The sequence below is a fragment of the Pelodiscus sinensis genome, chromosome 23 (assembly GCF_049634645.1).
Source record: "Pelodiscus sinensis isolate JC-2024 chromosome 23, ASM4963464v1, whole genome shotgun sequence".
NCBI classification, from domain to species: domain Eukaryota; kingdom Metazoa; phylum Chordata; order Testudines; family Trionychidae; genus Pelodiscus; species Pelodiscus sinensis.
This window is the reverse complement of record NC_134733.1, coordinates 10,927,512-10,949,816: the sequence shown is the minus strand read 5'-3', so window position 1 is coordinate 10,949,816 and position 22,305 is coordinate 10,927,512. Positions and strand designations below refer to the sequence as shown.

The following is a 22,305-nucleotide window of genomic DNA, read 5'->3' as shown; positions in this document are numbered from 1 at the left end:
TATTCACTTTTTCCACACCAATCATGATTTTATAGTGCTCTATCATAACCCCCCTTAGTCTTCTCTTTTCTAAGCTGAAAAGTCCAAGTCTTTTTAATTTCTCTTCATACGGGACTCATTCCAAACCCTTAATCAATTTTGTTGCCCTTTTCTGAGCCTTTTCAAATGCCAATATATCTTTTTGGAGATGAGGCAACCACCTCTGTATGCAGTATTCAAGATGTGGGCGTATTATGGTTTTATGTAGAAGCAATAAGATATTTTCTATCTTATTCTCTATCCCTTTTCTAATGACTCCTAACATTCTATTTGCTTTTTTCACTGCCACTGCACGCTGAGTGGATGTTTTCAGAGAACTATCCACGATGACTCGAAGATCTCTCTCTGGAGTAGAGGGTGTATCAGTGGAGCTCCATTGAAGTCAATGGAGCAATGCTGATTGACATCTGCCGAGGATCTGGCTCGGGGTGTTAAAATATAACAAAAGGACATCAAATCACGCCACCTAGGATGACACGTGTTAAGGACATAAAACTATACATCATGGCTATGTCTAGACTGCATCCCTTTTTCGTAAAAAGGATGCAAATTAGACATTGCAATTGCAAAAGAAGCGGGGATTTAAATCTCCCCCGCTTCATTAGCATAAAAATGGCTGCCGCTTTTTTCCGGCTCGGAGCTTTGCCGAAAAAAAATAAGGGATAAGGGAACTTTCAGAAAAGGCTTTATTTTCCAAAAGATCCGCGTCTAGACTGGCGCTTTTTTCCAGCAAAGCTCCGAGCCGGAAAAAAGCGGCAGCCATTTTTATGCTAATGAAATGGGGGAGTTTTAAATCCCCGCTTCATTAGCAATTGCGATATGTCTAATTTGCATCCCTTTTCCGAAAAAGGGATGCAGTCTAGACACAGCGAGCCAGTATGGACCAAGGCCCAGATCCTCATCCTATTGAAATCAGTGGCTAAACTTATCTTGAGTTCAACAGGATTAAGACATACCATCAGTACTGGTGCAAGGGGGGCTGCTGCAGCCCCTGACTTGAAGTGGTTTCCATTCTACACAGGGTTTATAGTTTGGGTCAATCGCTCTTGGCACCCCCACCTTACAATTTGTCCCAGTGTCCGTGCATGGCAGCGTAGAGCTAAGCTCTTTACAAGCTTTATCACTCAAACATGGAACTTAGAATAGTCAAACGGACTCTCTAAGCTGAAAAGAAACATAATAGGGATAAAAGTCCTTGTTTGTCAAATGGAGCCACGGAAGGCGAACGCTCCAGTTCACAGGTGGTCTGTGTCACCAAGGTGTGGGGAGTCACTGGGCCCAGACATGGCTTTCATCCAGCAGTAGAACAAAAGGTTTATTGGTTCACAGGGACACAGCGAAGAACAGACTTGTCAGCGCAGGAACCAGAAGCAATCAGAACAATCCATCTTGAGGAGAGGGGGGGGTCCAGAGACAATGACCCTGCCCCCCATCTCTACACCCCAAGGCAGTGAGACTCACTCACGCTCTCAGCAGCACATCTCTGTCTCGATCCAGCCTTTGTCCAGCTTCCCAGGTAAAAGGTGTCAGGGTTACCACCGGACAGTAGAAATCACTTGCAACATAAAGTGAACAGAATGAATACAATCCCCACTTCATCACAGCCTGTTTTAATGTCAGGCAGTATTCACAGATCTAGTCTGACCTGCCCGCAGCAGCCAGTGGATCTCAGCCATTAGTAGCATAAGGTTATTCTATACCACCACTGTCTTAAAAACACTATTAGCTCTGCTTTAATCTAGGATAAGCCTGAGTTTGTTACCTGCACCTCGTCCTCAGCAGCCAGCCTAAGGATCCGGTACTTGTCCAAGAGTTGTTGGCTTTGGGGAAGCAAACTGATGACAAGGGTTATTTCTTCCATTGGGGGGAGGGCCAGGTTTGGACATGCTCTCTGGCCTGGAATTGGATGGGTCCCATTTTCAACAAACCAATGCTGACCAATTGGTGTAGAGAGCACGCTGCATTCATTGCCTTTGCACATCCCAAGCAGAGAAAACAGGGCCCTAGATTGGCAACTTCCTGACTGTAATGGCATGTGTTTACTGTGGTTTTAGTACCGGAACTAGTAGATGTCTCAAGGCACTTGCACTTGAAGTCTAAGTTCTGCTTTCAAAATGTCAAGGGTTTAAGCAACTGACATATGCCTACCCAGAACTCCCTTGTTTTGCCATACATGGATCTGTGGCCTTTATAAAGATTTCAGGGTGATTGATGTAACCTCTTTGATTAAATTTGCACAACCCCAGGTTCCTACTCAGGTCAGAGTTTCCTGACCAGCAGCTTTGTTACCTTGCAGTAGCATCCATTCCAAGTCCTCTGGTATTTAAAAGGCATCTTTTCACATCCTCTGATGTGTTTCATGGGGGTCTCTGTTTCCACAACATCTCAATATTCTGCTGTGTTACACAGCCCCCCTTAGCTCTTCCCAGGCGTAACATGTCACTGTTCTGGTAAAAGCATTTCTCTCAGAGGGGAATGTCTTCTTTCCCACATTCCCCAGGAGTTTGTGACTGTGTACTTTGAAAAGTCGGCTTCTGTTAAGCAGAGAGCAAATAGAAGCTGGTTTTCCCACAGGAATTCATCAAAGCTGTACTGCAGTGGTGTTTTCAATTCAACTGCCCCAGACTGAAATGGGGAGTCTCTTGCTGATCTAAATAGCCAGTTTGCAAGCACTGGTTCTGAGCTGTGCTGAGCTACACTGACTGGTAGTGCCAAGGAGCAATGGTGGGGATCAAGAGAAGAAGTCATTGCCACCCGGGCATTCGGACCCAATTCATCCTGGTTTGTCCTTTCCCCATCTCTGTTTTCTCCTCTAGCCCTTCTTTGGGGCCAGTTGGACGTTGCATCTTGTCCAATGCTCCATCTGTGGTCAGGTAAGAGATGGTTGTCTCTGGATTTATCAAACCCCCCACCAGGAATCCCGTTGGCAACAATGGGTGGAGTTTGGAGACAACCAGATATGGGAGCGTCTCTGTGGCCTTCTTCCCGTGCATAGCACTAGTAAAGGAGAGCCTGCTATGAAAGGCTGTAGGTCACCATGTAACCTTCTGCCTCAGTGAAAGATTTGCTGGGGCTAAGCTGAGTGATAGAGGTGTCATAACCCCTGTCTGTTAGCTGCCCCAAACAAACTTCTTGGGACACTGTCAGTCCTTTCCTTTGCCTTCCAGTGAACACTTGCTGCACCCCAGTTCCCAAGCCCCCCGGAAGAATGTTCCCCAGGATTATCCAGCCCTGATCAGTGGGTACTCTCGGAAATTGCCCCGTGTGATAGCTGCGAAGAGCCAACGTAGACACCAGCTTCTCTGAGGCAGCTTAGGTGAGGTTCCAGTACTCACGTGGCCTGAAACTCCCATAGGGTATGTCTACACTACAGTATTATTTTGAAATATCTTATTTCAAAATAGTTATTTCAAAATAACTTTGCTGTGTAGACATACCCTTGGGCTGTGTCTAGACTGGCAAGTTTTTCCGCAAAAGCAGTTGTTTTTGTGGAAAAACTTGCCAGTTGTCTACACTGGCCGCTGGAATTTCTGCAAGAACACTGACGATCTCATGTAAGAAATCAGTGCTTCTTGCAGAAATACTATGCTGCTCCTGTTTGGGCAAAAGTCCTTTTGCGCAAAAGGGCCCCAATCGCGAAAATGGCGATCGGGGCTTTTTTGCGCAAAAGCGCGTCTAGATCGGTACAGACGCTTTTCCACAAAAAGTGCTTTTGCAGAAAAGCGTCCGTGCCAATCTAGACCTTCTTTCCCGCAAATGCTTTTAACAGAAAACTTTTCTGTTAAAAGCATTTGCAGAAAATCATGCCAGTCTAGACGTAGCCATACTGATTTCACATCCTTGCCCTCCCTCGCATCAACCTGTTTTTTTTTCTGGTGGGCTAATATGCAAAGAGAGTCTCCTTCATGTTGGTTTCATAATGCAATTAATTAATTGCATGTAATTAATTGCATTAGGAAGAGGGTGGTAATTGGGTTCTATATCCCATAATGAGGCAAAAATTGCTTGTCAACCATGTCCAGAACACAGATTCTAAACATGTGTTTGGTACATGCACTGACCTTCTTGCAGGACATCCACCACACACTGCAGGACATGATGGGGACCAGCTGATGGGGATCAGCTTTTAGTTGATCCTTCCCATGACATTCTTCATAGATAAATACTAAATGTCAACGTGGAAGGTGTGATGAGTTTGTCAGGCCTGCTGACAGAGTAGTGAACCATGTGGCACAGAGAAGCATAGACGGAAACAGAGAGAAGGGCCCCTGGCAGGATGGCTCTGGGGAGAAAGGCATTTGCTGGTGGGCTGTGCTTCATGTAGAAGACCATAGTTACCTATTCCCTCTCCCCTAGTCCCTTAATGCATGTCATCATCGCAACCGTCACTCAGCAAGGATCTCCATGCATGGTGGCATTGCACAGAGAATCCTACAGTTGGAAGAGACCTCAGGAGGTTATTGAATCCAACCCCCTACCCAAAGCAGGACCAACCCCAACTAAATCAACCCAGGTCAAGCCAGGACTTAAAAACCTCTAGGAATGGAGATTCTACCATAAGAACATAAGAACGGCCGTAGTGGGTCAGACCAAAAGTCCATCTAGCCCAGTAGCCTGTCTGCTGACAGTGGCCAGCACCAGGAGCCCCAAAGGGGGTGGACCGAAGACAATGATCAAGCGATTTGTCTCGTGCCATCCTTCTCCAGCCTCTGACAAACAGAGGCCAGGGACACCATTTCTATCCGCTGGCTACTAGCCTTTTATGGACCGAACCTCCATTAAATTATCTAACTTCCCTTTAAACTCTGTTCTAGTTCTAGCCTTCACAGCCTCCTCTGGCAAGGAGTTCCTCAGGTTGACTATGTGCTGTGTGAAGAAGAACTTTCGCTTATTAGTTTTAAACCTGCTACCCATTCATTTCATTTGGTGTCTTCTAGGTAACCCATCTCCCTAGGTAACCCATTCCAATGCTTCACCATCCTCCTAATGAAATAGTTTTTCCTAATATCCAACCTAGACCTCCCCCACTGCAACTTGAGACCATTGCTCCTCTTTCTGCCATCACTGAGAACAGCCTCTCTCCATTCTCTATCCTTCAGGTAGTTGAAGGCTGCTATCAAATCCCCCCTCACTCTTCTCTTCTGTAGACTAAATAAACCTAAATCCCTCAGCCTCTCCTCATAAGTCATGTGCTCCAGCCCCCTCATCATTTTGTTGCCCTCTGCCGTGCTCTCTCTAATGTGTCCACATTCTTTCTGTAACGAGGGCCCCAGAATTGGACACAATACACCAGATGTGGCCTCACCATCTTTTGCATTTGACTGTAACTCTCTGAGCTAATGAATACCTGTCTTAATTTGCTCCTACTCCGTTAGCCTGAGGCACAGCTGGAGCAGCAGCACCTGTGTGAGTGAGAGTCTGGGCCCTTCTGAAAGTGGAAGGTCAGTGCGTATGGCCTTCGCCAGACCCACACCTCCCAAGGTCCTTTGATGCCCTCTTTTGCACCTAAAGGATTCAACTCCCCCAACGCTTCTGATCCATCTAAACTGCCACACAGGCAGCTGGAAATCCTGACCATCACCTGTGCCTCAGTTTCCCTTTCTGTAACTGGGACCAATGCTCCTGAAAGGTGCTTGGATCTCTCTGGCTGGCAGGAGCTATGGCAGTGCCAAGTTCTTTATTACTTCCATTAGGTATTAATTATTGCAGCACAAAAGGGGATTTAAACCAGGTCCCACAGTCTTCTCTCCTGGGACAGCTGACGCCTCTGGGTGACTTATTTCCAACCTCAGCGGCAAGTAGAAACAGATCCTAGGAGCCTGATTCACCTCTCATTTACTGCAGGCCTGACCCTCCACAGCCCTGCACTGTGTGTACCCTCCTGCCCTGCACATCTAGGCGAAGCCGGTGTGAAACCCAATTACACTAAGGCGTGTCTACACTACAGATTTTTCCTTCCCGCTAACTGATTGCAAATTAATTCGAGATGGTGAATGGATTTGTAAAACCTCATCTAGACACTGCCAAGCCCTGCGCTCTAGGCTACACAGGTTTATGGTTTACCCCCAAATATGTGCGCCATGGAGCAAACGATTCAGAAGCATTCATATGAGCCTTTGCAATGTGCTCCCTACCTTGAGTGAGTCAGCTGGAGTGGAAGACGTTAGAGCAGACATTCCGTATGGCGGCTTGGCATGGCTCGGGCAGGGCACAGGAGCCTTAAAGTGGGAGTAAATCACACCTGAATTGAATTGTAAATGTAACAAGTTATATTCATGCCTTTTTACATAGCCAGAGTGGGGCATAGCGGCCTTTGCCTAACCAAGACTCAGGCTTGGCCATTTCTAAAGTGTTACCATGTAACTTCCCCTTTATACAGCTGCCCAAAGTTCAAGGTAGCAAAGAATCAGGCCAATCCAGTTTACACTAGTATAAATGGGAGGAAAAATCAAGGCCACTGAATCTAACCACCAGAATGTTGCCTCTTACTGACCAAAATGCAAAAGGCGTATGTGAGTACGCATGGGGGTTTACTGAAATAGTTATACCAGGATAAGCACTAATGTGTGTACAGTTATAATGATACGAGGTAAGAGACGCTTAGTCCATTTCCCATGTGGGAATACGAGATCCTGTTGTAGCTGTTTACCACTTTACCTACCCTGGCAGAGGGAAAGGAAGAGAACTTTTATGTGTAGACAAGGCCTGATAATAACAGCCCTTCTACAGCACTCCTCATGCATTCACTGCCTCCATTCTCCAGCTGGTAGACACACACCAGCTTTTAACTCAGAGCTGGATGAAATACGGCAAGAATAAAGGACAGTCTAGATCAGGCATGTCCAAAGTCCGGCCCGCGGGCCAATTGCGGCCCGTGTTCCGGTTTAATACGGCCCCCCAGGTAATTTGGCAATATCTATCTTTTATGGCCCCCAACGAATCCATATGTATTGAGATGAATACATTGTAAAATCTCAGTTAATGTCAGTTGGTCTAAATCAGTTATAAATATATTTGGACACAACATGTATACTTGGTGTTATGTTCCTGTTCATATTTTTTGAACTTAAAAATTGACAGACAACCTTTATTACCAATAATATGTAATGTACTTTACAATGTTCCTGACATATTTCAGCTTCCTGGATTTTTTTTCCATCTGGCCTTCAGATATGAAAGGCAGAGTGATTTAACACCTGTTTAGATTTGTCATCCATGTGACGAAATGAAAAGTATGCCGTTTGCAATGAACTTTGCATAAAATAGTGAATTTGCATTTAATTTTAATGGTTCAAAGAATGTCAGGCAAAATGGTCGGCCCTCACGCATGTTCACTTCATCAAATCTGGCCCTCTTTGAAAAAAGATTGGACACCCCTGGTCTAGATGATCAGTAATTCTTACCGGCACTGGACTTGGGAATGTCTCCACAGCTGGAGTAGCTCCTGGCTTGTGCTGGTCACCCACTTACCGTTTATATCTTCCTCTTCTGCTCCCAGAAAGCCTGTGACCACATGCAGCTGAATTTTGTAATGCTCCAGATGGCTGGACAGGTAGGCACTAGAGCAGGGGTGGGCAATAACTTTGGAAGGGGGGCCACTTCACAAATTTTGAAAGTGGCCATGGACCAACCTGGAAGGGGCGGGGTTAAGAGCTGCCCTACTAGGAGCTTTGCTTGGCCTAGGGTCCCTCCCCCCTGAATGATGGCCAATGGAAGGAACCTAGAGCAGATGGGAGGGTTTCGGGGGCTAGCCTCCTCCCAGAGTTGTCTGGGGTGGAGGCTTAGAATTCACATAACACAGATGACAGCTCCTGTTAACCTGTGAAGCCCTATGAACAGAAGCAGTCGAAAGGGCTCGTGCCTCTCAGGCAGCTCCCAGGCAACCAAGAGCTGCGAGCCCTTCTAACTGTTTCTATTTAAAGGGCCCTCGTGTTCCCCGCGGCTGCCAGTCAACATGTTGCCCAACAGGCGCGGGGAAGGAACCAGCCCTGTAAATAGAAGCAGTTAAAAGGGCTCGCAGCTCCGGCGCCGCTAGCGTATTGCTAGGGAGCCAGAGACATGCGAGCCCTTTCAACTGCTTCTATTAAAAGGGCCTGCGCCTTCCCAGGGCAGCTAGGCAAGGTGTGGGGAGGACACGAGACCTTTAAATAGAAGCAGTTACAAGGGCTCATGCATCCCTGGCTCCCAGGCAATGCTCTGAGAGGCTTTTGCCCACCCCTGCCCTAGAGATAGAATTCCTTTCTTTACCAGCGGCCTGGCAGAAAACCCAGTCTCCTCTCCAGTAAGCTGTTACGTTACTCTTCCGTCTCACTTTCTGTTATATTGAGCAATGTCTCTCCTTCTCCGAACTGCCCTAACCTCAAATACTCTAAATCTTTCACAACCTGGCTAACACAAAGCTGCACCGTGGGATGCGTGTGCCTTTCCGGAGAAGTATGGGAACTGGACTGACAACTAGGCAAGAAACCACATGGCATCAGAGCCATCTGAGAATGGAAGTTTCAACGAGGATGACACTGCCCAGCATTGCAAAAGGAGAACATACATGTAAATAAGAAAGCAACTAACCAAGACACCAGATTTTACCGTTTTTACTGCAGAGGCGCATGTTTTGCTCCCATTTACACCAGTGTAAATGCTAATTACTTAATCTCATTTATTCCAGATTTGCCCTGGTGTAAGAGGACAATTTGGCACAGTATCTCCACTGACTTGCAGGGAGTTACTCCTGATTGATAGCATAGTTAAATTAGGCTCATTAAGTCCCTGAATCACAATGTGTTTTAATCATGTTGGTATTTACAAGCAGTTCTTGAGATTTCTATCTTGTCAAAAGCACTAACGAAATAATTAAATTCATTCCCTTCACCAATCAGGCACATGATTGTTTTGTTATTTTAATTTTTTTTAAAATACAGCAAAAACCATTGCTACATAAAATGGGATCAACATTAAAAATGATCCACACAAAAACTATTATGCCTCACTGCAGAATTAAACAGTGCATACACAATTTTGTATCAATAAATCCCTGGTTCTTAAACTTTCTGGCCTGTGGCCTACTTTGTTCAACACAGACCCTTTCATGGATCATCAACCAGCACCCATGATGACAAAATGGGTGCAGGAGTGGAATGGGAATGGGGCATCAGCGTGGGAGGTTGGGTGCAGGATCAGGAGGGGGTGCATGAGGCGGATTAGGTTGCAGGGTCTGGGCATGAAGGAGATGGGGACACTTACTTGGCTTTGTGCATCCCACCACACCCAGGCACCATCCCCTGCTGCTCCCATTGGCTGTGATTCTGGCCAACAGGAGCAGCGGGAAAGCCTCCAGGCAAGCAGTTTCCTGCACTGCCATTGCCCCAGTTAGGGGGAGAGGGAATAGCAGCATGTGGATCTACTTCCTTCCCCTACAAGCCAGATCTGACCCAAGAGGCTCACTCGGCTCCCCTTCCCACAGTGGGAGGCCAGGCTGGGGGGCAGACATGGCTAGAGCCCCAGAACAGATTCCTCACTGCAGGGGGGAGGTATCCCAAGTCCGCAGCCCACCTGCAAGACAATCATGGACCATTAGTGGTCACACCGTGAGAATCACTGCTATGAATGCGTGTGTGTAATAAACAGACATCACAAAACAATCACGTTTTATTGCTCTACCTTGTGCTAACAGAAAAGAAAGTACAGTCAGACGGCAGTTAAAGAGTCAACACCGTTTTTTTAACACATGAGTGCCTCCTTCCCACACCTCTTCTTGGAATAGAAGCGATAAGCCTTGTTGTAGCTGCTCAAGTGTTCCTTCAAGCAGAGCACAAACTTCTTGTCACACTGGCAGCTCAGCTCTTCGCACCAGTCCCCCAAGCCTGCCGACAAACAGTAACAGGATACGTGTTTGAGCGGGGAGTGGTGGGGAAAAGGAGAGAGGCTGCATATGGGGCCATGTGACTTCACTGTGATCCTGGGGTGTGACATACCCAAGAGCGCTTTAACCTAGCTAGCTTAGGTCCTGAAGAAGTGGAGCTGTGGTATTATTGCTTCAGTGTGGACCATGCAAGACCCCTAGATAATTACTTGCAGAGCAGTCTGCAGCACTGAAGTGAGCCCGACTGTAACTACACAGGTCTCAAGACCTGAGTTAACGAGGTAAGTGCTAGCTGCAGTATCACCTTGTGTAGTCCTACCCCAAGACAGAGTGTGCTGACACCTAGGAGCTGGTCTACAATGTGAAACTCCATCACGTTATAACGAGGCACAACGGTAACTGATGCAACGTTAAACATGACATAGTATCACAGACAGGGGCTGTAGTGTTCAACATCCTATTAATTGCCTTGACTCCACAAGGGTGCTCTCAAACACACCACAATTTCCCATTTAGACAAGTCCCTAGAGCAGTGGTTCTCGAAGTGTGGTCTGTAGACCACTAAGGCTACGTCTACACAGCAGCGCTATTTCGGGATGCTAGAGTATCCCGAAATAGCTATCCCACGTCTTCTCAGCAAACCCGTTATTTCGAACTTGCTATTCCGACATCCCAGTAAACCTCATTCTGTGAGGCGTAAGGGACGTTTTGGAATAGCGCTTTATTTCAACATTTGGGGCTGTGTAGACAGCGCCAAATGACAAAATAAGCTATTTCGAAATAGTATTGAAATGCGATACGCAATTTGTGTTGCTCAAATTGTGTATCTTATTTAGAGTTTCGGTGCAGTGTAGACGCCCTCTAGTGGCCCATGACCATCTTGCAGGTGGGCTAACAGCAGTGCAGGAAACTGCTCACCTGGAGGCTTTCTCTGCTGCTCCCCTGGGCTGGAATCCCGGCCAGTGGGGAGCAGTGGGGGACAGTGTCTGGGAGCAGCAGGGTGTGCAGAGCCAGGTAAGTGCTCCCATCCCCCTCATGCCCAAACAGTTTGCCTCGATCCAACTCACACCCCCTCTCCTGCTCCTGCACCCAACCTCCCACTCAGATGCCCCACTCCCAGCCCGCTCCTGTACCCATTTTGTCATCATGGGTGTTGGGTGGTGGTCTGTGAAAAGTTCTGTGTTGAACAGGGTGGGCTGTGGGCCAAAAAGATTGAGAACCACTGCTCTAGAGAGGAACCCTCAGCTCAGCATCCTCCTGGGGGACAGGACATCAGGGCAGGGAGTGGGAGGGGGTGGAGGACAGGGCAGGAGGCTGGAGGTATACAGGTGAGTGCAGGGGGGCAAGGGCACCAGTTTGGAGGAGGGGAGCTGCAGCCATACATACCAAGTTGCTGCTGCTCTTCCTCGTCCTCTGAATATAAGGGAGCGAGGGTAAGTGTGCAGCTTGTGTGAAGTCTCCTCTGCCCCTCCCCCTGGCATTATGCACTTTCCCCTCACTCCCTGACAGTCGGGGAAGAAAAGCAGCAGAGTTCCAGCTGCATGCGGCTGCAAATTCCCCCCAAGAGAGTGGGGGAGGAGTTTAGGGACTGGGGCCACCCCAGAGCTGGGGTGGAGGAAGCACACCCCCCCAGCCAGTTCCTTTCATCTGCCTGGCTGCCTTCTTCTTAGCAAGGCAGCCTGCAAGAGAGCACCGGGAGCTCGTCTGGGAGCAGCTGCAGCCCAGCGCCCCAGCCCACCGGCTTCTCTGGACTGGGCCCTCCATGGACATGTGCCCACATGTGCAGCATGTCCTGCATGCCCCCTAGTTGCACCCCTGCTGACAGGAGTAACTAAGCATGATTCCCCACTCCATCACTCCAGTTTTACTCCAGCCCCAATTAAGTCTCCCTTCTGAATTCATCCTATTCATTTCTCATCTCTCCGCCCTTGTCACAGTGGGAAGCAAATCACATTTCTATTGGTTTTCCCCATTTCTGCCCCTTTCCTGTCATTGAGATTCTGATCTCGGGGGGCTGGCTGGGCTTTCACTTTCACTGGCTTGGAGAACTCCTAGCTGAGAGCAGATGCTAGGAAGACATCTCCTTGTAATCAGGAAAGCCCCCCCCTCCATGCTTCAGGACAGCATATAAGCATGTGCTTAAGTGTTAGCTTGATGTGGGGCCTGCACCTTCAGGTTCAGCCAGTGACTCTGGGTCTCTTATCCTGCTCCTTACGCCCCAGATCAAGAGCTCTGGCGGACTGGGCTCAGGATATAGATTTTAAAAGGCAAAGCAATCAGCTGATTTAGGACAAGAAACAAAACCAAACCCCTGTCTCTCCGTCCAGAAGCCAGCTCACCGCAGTAGATCTTCCCACTCAGGTAGAAGTAGCTGTACATGTATATTTTAGGGAAGCACCCACGATCCTGAAGCTTGTCATAGCAACAGTCATGCAGGCGGCAGCACCTTGGAGGAAAGGAAGAGCTCAGCAATGAGACACGCACGTGTAGGCTTAACACACAAGCAAAGAAATCCCCATTGACCCTTTTCTAGTGCGTGTTTTGACACGAGGGGCCAGCTTCTCTTGTAACTTACACTGGTGCAAATCAGGAGTAAAACTACTGGTGTGAACAGGTTTGGTTGTCGGTTTGTTTTCCATCTATATAGGTTACATGTTCGGGTTGCGGAGGGTTAGCCCCCGGTGGGCTGCCGCTATATTAACCTGCACGGCCCATTGGCCATTCGCTGTTCCTGGCCAAGGGGAGCAGCAGGAAATGTCATGTTCTGGGACAACACTTCCTGCAGCTCTCATTGGCCAGGAACAGCAATCCACGGCCAATAGGAACTGCAATTGCCCGTACCTGCAGCCATGCAACTAAACACAGTGGTGGAAGCCCGCCAGGGCTAACCCTAGTGGACCAGATCTAGCCTGTGGGCTTTTTACCCACCCGACCTGTGTGCATAAGCACATTTCTTAGGGGCTTTATTGTGCTGTTCATCTTTAAACCAAAATATCTCAAATCTATGAGACGCTCCTCTTAAAAAACCCAGTGGGGTGGGATGGCTTGGATTCCTTACCTCTTCAATCCCAGAGGGGGGAAATGCCTGTGCATTTAAGGCCAAAGGTGGTAGCCTTCTTCCCAACACCAACACAGTGGGGCACCCCATTCTAAGAAATACGGAGAGGTAGATTCAGCTACCTTCCTTGGACAGGCTCAGGAAAGCAGCTCTGTTTATGAAACCAGACTCCTTAGTAACTCAAATCCACCTCTCTTTTGAAAATGCATTTTGTGTAGACTGACATTGTGCCAGCCAGTTGATTAGAGCCATGCCAGTTTACACAAGGTATTTGGCCTATTGGCCTTATGCAGTTGAGAGCATCTTGGGTCAATACAGACTTGGGGCCAAATTTTCAGAGGCGAAAATTTTAAGTGACTCAGGAGCTCATGTTCTATTTTCTAAGCTGAGTTTGGCCCAGGAGGCCAGATTTTCTGAAGTATTTAGGTGCTTAAAGAAGCAGAAAGTACTTCTGAAAAAGCCCACTAGATACCCATGTGCTTAAATCCTATTGATTTCCAGGGAATTAGGCACTGAGGCACTTTTGAAAATTCCACTAGATGCTCATCTGCAGGGATCTAAATGCCTTTGAAAACTAGGGATGTTAGTGTGTAGTCGGTTACATGATTGACCGATAAGCCTGGGCTTCTCTGTTAATCATAACAACTACAGACAACTACTCCCTTTGCTGCCTCTATAACAGAGGCAGCAAAGGGCAGGGGGGAGGAGGGAGAGATGGGAGCCAGTACCAATGGGGAGCTGGATTTTAAGCCTGCTCCTTCTGCATGCTGGCTCCCGCAGAGCCACCTACCTTCCCCCCACTCTGCTGCCTTCCACAGAAGCTGTAGTACGGGGGGGGGGGGGGGGGGAAACAGGAGCTGGTGCTTGGGGGGAGCTGGTTTAAAAGCCGGGTCCCCACAAGCACCAGCTCCAACAGAGCCACCTGCACCCCCTTCACCATGCTGCTGTGGCTCTCTGTGCATGCTGGCTTTGGAGAACTGCCTGTTCCCCATTGCTGCCTTCAACAAAGTCAGCAGCATGGGGGGTGGTAACACCTGGCCCCCCCCCCCGCTGCCTCTATGGGAGGCAGGGGGGAAGGTGGGTCTGGAGAAGCTGGCTCCCTGTGTGTGTTGGCTCCCCCCTCACTCTGTACTTCTGCCTTTGATGGGAGCTAGTACATGCAGGAAGTGGCTTTCAAGCTGGCTCCCCACATGGAGCAGCCTGCCCCCTTCACTGCTGCTTCTTTATCAGAGGCCACAGACGGGGTGAGGCAGGAGCTGGTGCTTGCAAGTAGCTGGCTTAAAAGCCGACTTCTCCAAGCCCTGGCTCCTGCCTTCCCTTTTCCCCCCGCGTATAAAAGTGTAACTACTGACATTTCCAGTGGTTACACGTTTACACAAATAAATGACAGTTAGCGACCCTATTGAAAGCCCCTTTGTAAGTGTCACCCTGACGGATGTGCCTGGCAGGCTTTTTAAGACGGGAACTTACTGATCGGTGCTATCCTTTGGCATCCCTGCCCCGCCCCATCCGCAGTAACATCCGTAGTGGGAATAATTCGGAATGGCACTCTTCCTGGTTACTTCCTTAATCATCCTTTGAAGCTCCCAGAGACTCCCCTGTGTCAGAACTGTGCCTGGGGAAACAGCCAAAGGAAATCCAGTGCTGCGAGAGGAGGCATTGCCAAAAGGAAGTGACGTTTATTCCTGTGCCTTTACCAAGCTGCGTTGTGAGCTTGGCAGGTAGAGCGACCCAGAGTTGCAACAGAACGAGCCTGAAGCACGGGTCGGAACCAAAGTCAGCAAACTTTATGGTAGGAGTAACAGGTAGGCCCTGCCTGCAAATCAGTGTCCAGGACACAGATGCGGTATCAGTTTTGCTAGCCCTGCTAAAACACACAGAGCCTGTAAATACATTCCAGCAGGACAGCACAAGGCTGCCCCAGTCTAGCATGCGATAAAGTGGTTTGACACAAGTGATGATATTTTGTCTGAAACATCAGGAGGGGAAGAATAACACCAGGTGGTGAATAGGAACGTTTTGTCTGAAGTATCAGGAGGAAAGTCCAAGGGAAGGTAACAAATGTGCCATGAAACATGTAAGATGATGCACAAGGTGTGAATCCCAGATTGTTTGTCTCAGTCTATAAGGGTACGTCTAAACTACATGTCGGCAGAGGCATGTAGATTTGTTTTTTTGGCAAAGGCAAATGAAGCCGTGATTTAAATGATCGCGGCTTCATCTACATTTACATGGCTGCCGCGCTGAGCCGACAAACAGCTAATCAGCTGTTTGTCGGCTCGCGCGCTAGTCTGGACGTTTCCCCTGTGGACATCAAAGCCCTTTGTCGGCAGCCCCGGTAAACCTCATTCCACGAGGAATAACGGGGCTGCCGACAAAGGTCTTTGATGTCGGCAGGGGAGCGTCCAGACTAGCGCGCGAGACAACAAACAGCTGATCAGATGTTTGTCGGCTCAGCGCGGCAGCCATGTAAATGCAAATTTGCCTTTGCCTATGTGTCTATTCTACATGCTTCTGCCGACAGAGGCATGTAGTCTAGACACAGCCTAAATGTTGGGATAGTGGCATGAATATAGTCCTGCAAGTGCAGGCAGATCCCTGTTCCAGGTAGTATGTGATAGCAGTTCTAATATGCAGAAGAACATGTACTGGTAATCCCAGCTGCAAAAGGGCTTAATGTCATGCCATGGAGGCGTTTAGGAGACAAGAAGTTTATTAGCTGGCAGGGGGCTTGTATAGAAACACAAGTGGAAAGGATGGCTTGTGTGCTGTACTGCTACTCACATGGCAGTGCCATTAATAAAGGGGTGCAGTGCCTGGGAAGGTGCAGCAAACTTTCTCAGGCCTCTTACAGTCTCAGCTGAGCCCAGTCACCCTATTTACTGTTGATCCTGGAGTGATTAGGCAGCTACTGGCAGGGCCATATTATAACTGGCTTTACATTTCCAAATTTCCTCTCCTTTTATTTTTTTCTTTAAATTGGACTTTTGGCATTTTCCCAAATTTCAGAATGGTTCATGCTTTCTAAACAATCCAGCCAGCTCTTTAGCTGGTAAAAAACACCGTGTCTCCCCCCCCCCCCCCCCCGTCCTCATACAACTAGGATGATAATTATGCCAAAGTTTCATTACTATTTCCCCCAATTTTGCTTCACATTTCAACTAGTTCTACTTTCTCTCTCAGGATGTCTACACTGCAGTTTTTTTCAGCAGAAGATATGCAAATCTGCTCTCATTTGCATACCTTCTGCCAATCCTTTTTGCGGAAGAAGTTTTGCCGTTAAAAAGCCCCGTGTAGCTGGGGCCATTTGTTGGGAAAAAAAACCCTTATTCCTCAAACAATGAGGTTTACAGGATCTTGTAAAAAAGGTTTTCCCCCCTGACAAATAGCCCCATCTACACGGGGCTTTTTAGCAGCAAAACCTCTTCTGCAAAAAGGATTGGCGGAAGGTATGCAAATGAGAGCGCGATTTGCATATCTTCGTCCGAAAAAACCGGCAGTGTAGACCTAGCCTCAGTCTCCTGACAGGCAGGTTTTTGCGAGGGAAAAGTGCACAGTTTGCTAGATTCTCACTCTGGCTGGGGAGCACAGAGGCAGATGAACCTGGACCTGCTTCTGCTGGTGAACATGCACCCTTCCCCAAGCTGTGCCCGCTGGAGCTGCAGCAGCCATGGAGAGACGCTTCTCACCTAGCCCCAAGCTGCTGTGGTGAGAGAGGGCTGGGGTAGACCTCTCTCCCTGAGGCAGCCTGTCTACTGACCCCTCACCCCCATCCCAGAGCAATGATTTAAATGAAGCACAGACATTTTCATTTTATATTCCAAAACCTCAACATTAATTGGATTAAGCACCCAGGCAACGCTGGGTCAATCTTCTGGTAACTTTGTACTTGTGCATTAACTTCTCCCACAATTGGTTGAGGCCACATCTCCATATACAGACCTTGCAGCTCTCTTGTGGGCGGTTCATGGAGGGTAGTGGTTATCAAGTATGCCTCACATGTAAGGGGTCCCTGGTTCAAAAATTTAGAAACAGTGCTGCTTTCACTTATAGTTCCTTTAGTTAAGCACTGGAATAAACTGCCGAAGGAGGTTGTGGAATCTCTATCACTGGAGATACTTAAGAGCAGGTTAGAAAAACATCTGTCAGGGATGATCTACATCAGTGCAGGGGCGGATGAGAGTGCCGTGGGGCCCAGGGCAGCAAAATTTCACGCCCCCCCCCCTTTGACACAGCACATGCACCGTGGTGCCAAGGCACATGCGCGGGGCCTCGGGACACGCGGGGCTCGGGGCAGCCACCCCGCTCGCCCTGCCCTAAATCCGCTGCTGATCAGTGTTTCTCAACCAGTGGTATGAGTACCCTTAGGGGTACTCGAGAAAAGTCTGAGGGGTACATCAACACAACTGAAATTTGGAGAAAACTGAATTTTTGTTTTAAGTTTTACAGCATTTTATTATTTTTGTACTTTTTACACCCAAAAATTTCATCACCCGCCTGGCTACGATTAAGTTGTTTAAACAAATGCATTGCAATGGTAGAAAAAAAAATAGTGTGTCTGAAAGCTGTAGATACTGGGGGTATTTTTATATATATATATATATATATATATATATGGAGAGATTTTTTTAAAAGGGGTCCTTTATAAAAAAAGGTTGAGAAACACTGATCTAGATGGTGCTTGGTCCTGCCGTGACTGGCCTGGATGATCTCTCAAGCTCCCTTCCAGTTCTAGTGTTCTATGATTCTCCATAGATGCAGTTGTAGGTTCCCTTGCTTGACATGGCAAACAGACCCATAATTATCTATTTTGGGTCTGCACAGCCTAAACTCAAAACTCCTGTCATCCGAAGAAGTGGGCTGTACCCACGAAAGCTCATGATACCATCTACATGTTTTGTTAGTCTATAAAAGTGCTACCAGACCATTTGTTGTTTTTTAAGTTTATCCTGTACAGACTAACTCAGCTGCCCCAGAAGCTTCCAGACCCATAATAGTCAGCCTGAGGATCAAATTCTCCCTGCACTGAAACTTGTGCTACCCCATTGATTTTAATGGCATTGTACTGATGCAACTGAAAGAGAAGTAGACCCAGACATGCAGTATTTGGAGGCATGTTTTGTAGCAAGTTATTACAGTTTTCAGCATACAGTCCAAGCTAGTATTCTCCCCTCCCACAAAGTAATTGGTGGGGGGGGGGAAAGGAATTATTAGGCCTGGTTCTGATTCACCTGTTTAACGCTCATATGCTATTGACTCCAATAGATTGAAGTGTTGGGGAGATCAGTGAATGTTTAACACTTACCACAAGCAAACAGCACAGCAACTACCAACAGATTCTTCATCTCTAGGCAGAGCCTGGAATAAGAAACCAAAACCACCCTGATCTTCCATTCAGGCACAGGATTCAGTGACACATATTCCCACCTTGTTATGGGCAGCCTGCATGGGTCATTGTACGGAAAGCAGCTGAGAAGACCGCAGAAGCAGGGTTTTCTGACCCTTTGAATTCTTGAGGAGAGGTTGCATTGGGAAGTGGAAAAAGCATAAACCAGGATGGGTGAAATCCAACCCTCTGCTGCAGGGGTATATTTACATCGCAGCTGGGGTTGATCTTTCCAGCCTAGAAAGACAGAATTATGCCAATAGGGATCAAGCAAACATACTAAGAATATCACTGTGAAGGTTGCATTTTGGGTGCAACTGCACCTAGCCACATAGACCTGAGACTGGGTAGTGAGTTACCCCAAGTCTTCACCAGAGCTTCCCCATCCACCTGGCTAGTTTTAAGCATGCAAACCTGAGTTCTGCCAGCACCAGTCTATCTGTGCTCAGGCTTGACCCCAGTAGCAGTGTAGGCACACCCCTGGGAGCCAGCACATTACTGAAGTCCTCTCTGGTCTTAAATGGTACGTGGATATCTGGTAGGCTCTCGGCACAGGGCTGAATTTCATGGTGCAATTCTAACGTTGCTCAGACTTTCTAAATCCTCCCCCTTCTGGTTGCTGGGAATTGTTGTACAGGTTGAACCTCTCTAGTCCGGCACTCTCTGGTCTGTTGTTCATGGTCTGGCATGATTTTAGTTAGCTGGATGTCCACTGATTATGGTAAGGTCGAGTTTCCCGTGGTCCCATAAAGTTTGTTTACCACCACCAGTCCTGGCTCTCAGTGTTCTGTGCTGTTCCTTAGCTCCAGTTGACTCCTAAATGTCTCCCCAGAGCCCAGTAAGCAGTGGAAGTGTTGGTCATGCTGATAGACAGCATGCTGATTTGCCTGTGGTTTGGCAAATTCTCTGGTTGGGTGCCGGTCAGGTCCCGAGGGTGCTAGGCTAGAGAGTTTCAACCTGTGGTTTTTCCTTCAGCTGATATTGCGGTCGCTGTGAATTGTTGTACTGGCTGGTAGGAAGCCAACACCAGAGCGCCGCCTGATGCCCCCCTTTAGGGTAGTGACACAATTCACCCTGCTTCGTGCACACGGGCACTAGTGACTCCAGTGGGATTTCACTTGCAGGACAAGTTCATTTCTGGCCTCAGTGTGAAGGATCCGAGTTACAGGAAATGGGTTCTCTTCCTTTCTCCCACATACAGCCTTTGTTTCATCCTGGGGCACAAAGCACCTTGCAGATGTGAGGACTCCGAGAGAGAATACTCTGTCAGGGTCACAGGCTGCAAATATTCACAACAGAGCCAGCAAGCGTAAAAGCATTGTCAGTTTCTCTGTACACAAGAGATATGCGGCTGCTTTGGTCTGCAGATCCAACTGGGGACACTGAAAAGCAACGGGGAGGGCAGGAAAACAATGGGAGACGCAGACAGGAGAGGAAAGCAAAGAGACAGAAGGCACTGAAGAGAAAGGGGGTGAAGATCACTGTCATTTGGATCTCTCTCTCTAAATCAATTCCTTGCCACTGCAGGAGCCCCAGACATTGGTGCATCTCTGTCCCTCCTGTTATCTGCCTTGGCACATAATAGTTGAGTCTTCTAAGAGCTGTTTAATTTTGTCTGGTTCTGCTTGCTGGGCCTGGTGTGGGGGTGGCTGCGTGAGGTTTGTAGCTGGGGTTGTACTGGTCAGTTCTATTATTGCCTGAAACTCTCTGAGAGAAACAGCTGCCAACCCTATGATGACCTGCCAACCCTGTGATGACCTGGGCTTCTTGTACTCGGCGTAGCCTAAAAAACAGTGTGGCGAGGAACCGCGTGGCTTGCTACCGTTCAGTAACGCTGACTTGCAAACGAGGGGATGGGAACTGCTGCTCAGGCACAATGGTGGATCATCAGGAGACTTCTGACCCCAGATCTTTATCTTCTGCTCTGCCTTTGAACAGGGATAGGGGGACATTCACCTCACTTTCACACCTTCCCCACTCTGTTTGCAGCCAGGACCAGGGTTGTAACCACAGCAGAGCAGCTGCCCAGGGTGCACAGCCATGGAGGTGGGAAAATGGAGGAAGAGGTGTGCACCCCCTGCTGATTGCTATCTTGGGCAGAGCTTTTCAAACTTTGGGGCATGTCCCCCTACGGGAGGGTGCACCCCCTGATTTGAAAACCATCTTCTTTTGCTAGGAGCTGGTGGGCTGAAAGCTGGTAGGAGCCACCCAGACTTCTCAGGCTCCCGCTCAACATGCTGTGAGAACCGGGGTGCAGCTTGGCTGCCCTCCATGTCCTGTCTCTGCACAGCTGAGCGCTCCCTAAGCAGGACGGGCAGCACAGCTCTGAGCCATGCCCTGACTCACTCTTGCCTCTCCCCCACAGGATCCAGGCACCAGCCAGAGATGCCCCCTGGAGATGGTTCTGCCTGTGGAACCCAGGTGCCACAAAAGGCTCCCGAGTCGCTCACTCACCGCTGCCCCGGTGCTCCTGGCTCTGCTGCTGCTTCTCAGCCCACAGGTGATATGTGGTGTGGTCATGTGCCCCGGAGAACCTGCTAGCCACACTCACTAGGAGTCCCAAGGGCCCCAGACGGAGTCTCTGGATACACCCCCAGCAAGTGCATCCACTGAATGGGAGCCCTGCTAACCTGTTAATCCTGCACTTTTGTCCCTTTCCACATGCTGGATACATCAGAGCAGATGCATTCCTAGCATAATCCCCATTGACCTTCAGCAGGGCTGCATCAGGGTTGGGTCTGGATCAGGGCCAATGACGATTTGTGTGGTTTCCAATCTCCATCGCGGCCTCGTGGACAGTTTAACTCTTGGACACAGTAAGGATTCAAATATCATGGATTGGTCTCTACTCACCTTTCCTGGGCTCCGTGGCGTCTCTGCAGCTCAAGCTGACTCCTGATCTCCGATAATGAAAAATCTACATTATATAGGAGATTGTCCCTCCCTTTGGGAACTCTCAGATAACAAGGTCAGCACAAATGTGGTCAAATAGTCAAACTTCCCAGAACTCAGTAGTGCGGCTTCTCTGTCACATAAGGTTTCATTCTTCCCAATTTCAAGGCATGAAGGGTATTTCCCCACGCAGGGCTGGGTTCCTGAGAAGTCCATGCTGCAAACAGGATGTTGATAATCTATAATCAGACATAATGGATGAGCACATACAACATTCTGAATTCATCTAGCACCTAAACCAGGGCTACTCAACAAATGGCCCAGGGGTGGTTTGGGTTTACGCAGGGCTCAACGTGCGGCCCGCGGGTGGGATCCTTTGAATATGGCCTCCACTGGGAACATGCTCCACAATGGTGAGGCATCTCCCAGGTGGGATGAGCATTGAAAGATGCAAGCAGACAGGCTGGCTGGAACGGACGGGTACAGGGTGTCTGCTTTTCTAGCCCCCAGGGAGGAGATGCGGGGAGCGTCGGGGCATTGTGGGAAGTGCTTTGTATTCATGTCCGTCAGTGTGAAAGAAGTGATTTGCAAATAATGTATATGCAACCACGCTTAAGTTTGCGGCCCTCAGCATGTGCTGAGAATATCATTGTGGCCCCCAGGGCTTCCAAAGTTGAGTAGCCCTGGCCTAAACCAACACCAGCTGGTGTCAGAGTCTTGCCAGTGTCTTGCAAGGCAGTTCTATCAGACCCCTGAAAATGTTTAAAGGCAAACTTGAAAATCATAGATAATGAATAACCATCTTGCTAGTAACATTAGGATCCCACTACTTTCCTCTGTAAAACCCTTACCCATCCCTAAATCCCCTGGCACTTGTGCAATGCAATGTGGTGTTTTCAGAAGGGAGAGCGGTGGAATTCCGTCCTGATTCTTGTCTTTACCAGCTTATGCCCTAAAGCATGAAATTTGTTTTCTCACTTTTTCCCTTTGCTTGCCATCAGTGCAGGCATTGTAGGATACTGGCAGAAGCCAGTTCTCTTGACAAAACAAACAGCAGAGTCTACACTGGCT

At 48.4% G+C, this 22,305-nt stretch overlaps 2 protein-coding genes across 2 annotated transcripts in view; both read right to left on the bottom strand.

Moving 5' to 3' along the window:
• The window catches only part of LOC102447780 (uncharacterized), a 32,393-nt gene extending 30,398 nt beyond the window's left edge, over positions 1 to 1,995 (bottom strand). Inside the window, exon 1 of the mRNA XM_075906830.1 lies at positions 1,802 to 1,995. Within this exon, the coding sequence (XP_075762945.1) occupies positions 1,802 to 1,900 (99 nt within the window). The 5' untranslated portion in view covers positions 1,901 to 1,995. The remainder of the gene's footprint in view (positions 1 to 1,801) is intronic.
• Positions 1,996 to 9,088: 7,093 nt separating this feature from the next.
• LOC102447532 (basic phospholipase A2 Ts-G6D49) lies at positions 9,089 to 21,468 on the bottom strand. The gene is made up of 5 exons (XM_075906249.1): positions 21,196 to 21,468; positions 18,262 to 18,314; positions 14,427 to 14,571; positions 12,238 to 12,344; positions 9,089 to 9,899 (listed from the first exon to the last, which is right to left on the bottom strand). The coding sequence occupies exons 2-5, from the start codon at positions 18,299 to 18,301 to the stop codon at positions 9,757 to 9,759; spliced, it is 435 nt and encodes a 144-aa protein (XP_075762364.1). The 5' UTR covers positions 18,302 to 18,314; positions 21,196 to 21,468; the 3' UTR covers positions 9,089 to 9,756.
• Between the last annotated feature and the right edge of the window lie 837 nt (positions 21,469 to 22,305).

What these genes read in the sequence shown, in the direction of transcription:
- LOC102447532 (XM_075906249.1), bottom strand. Translation starts at nt 18,301, where the DNA reads ATGAAGAATCTGTTGGTAGTTGCTGTGCTGTTTGCTTGTG. An exon ending in CCAAAGGATAGCACCGATCA is followed by an intron (nt 12,345 to 14,426) that starts GTAAGTTCCCGT and finishes CTTTCCTCCAAG; the next exon opens with GTGCTGCCGCCTGCATGACT. An exon ending in GAGTGGGAAGATCTACTGCG is followed by an intron (nt 9,900 to 12,237) that starts GTGAGCTGGCTT and finishes GTTTGTCGGCAG; the next exon opens with GCTTGGGGGACTGGTGCGAA.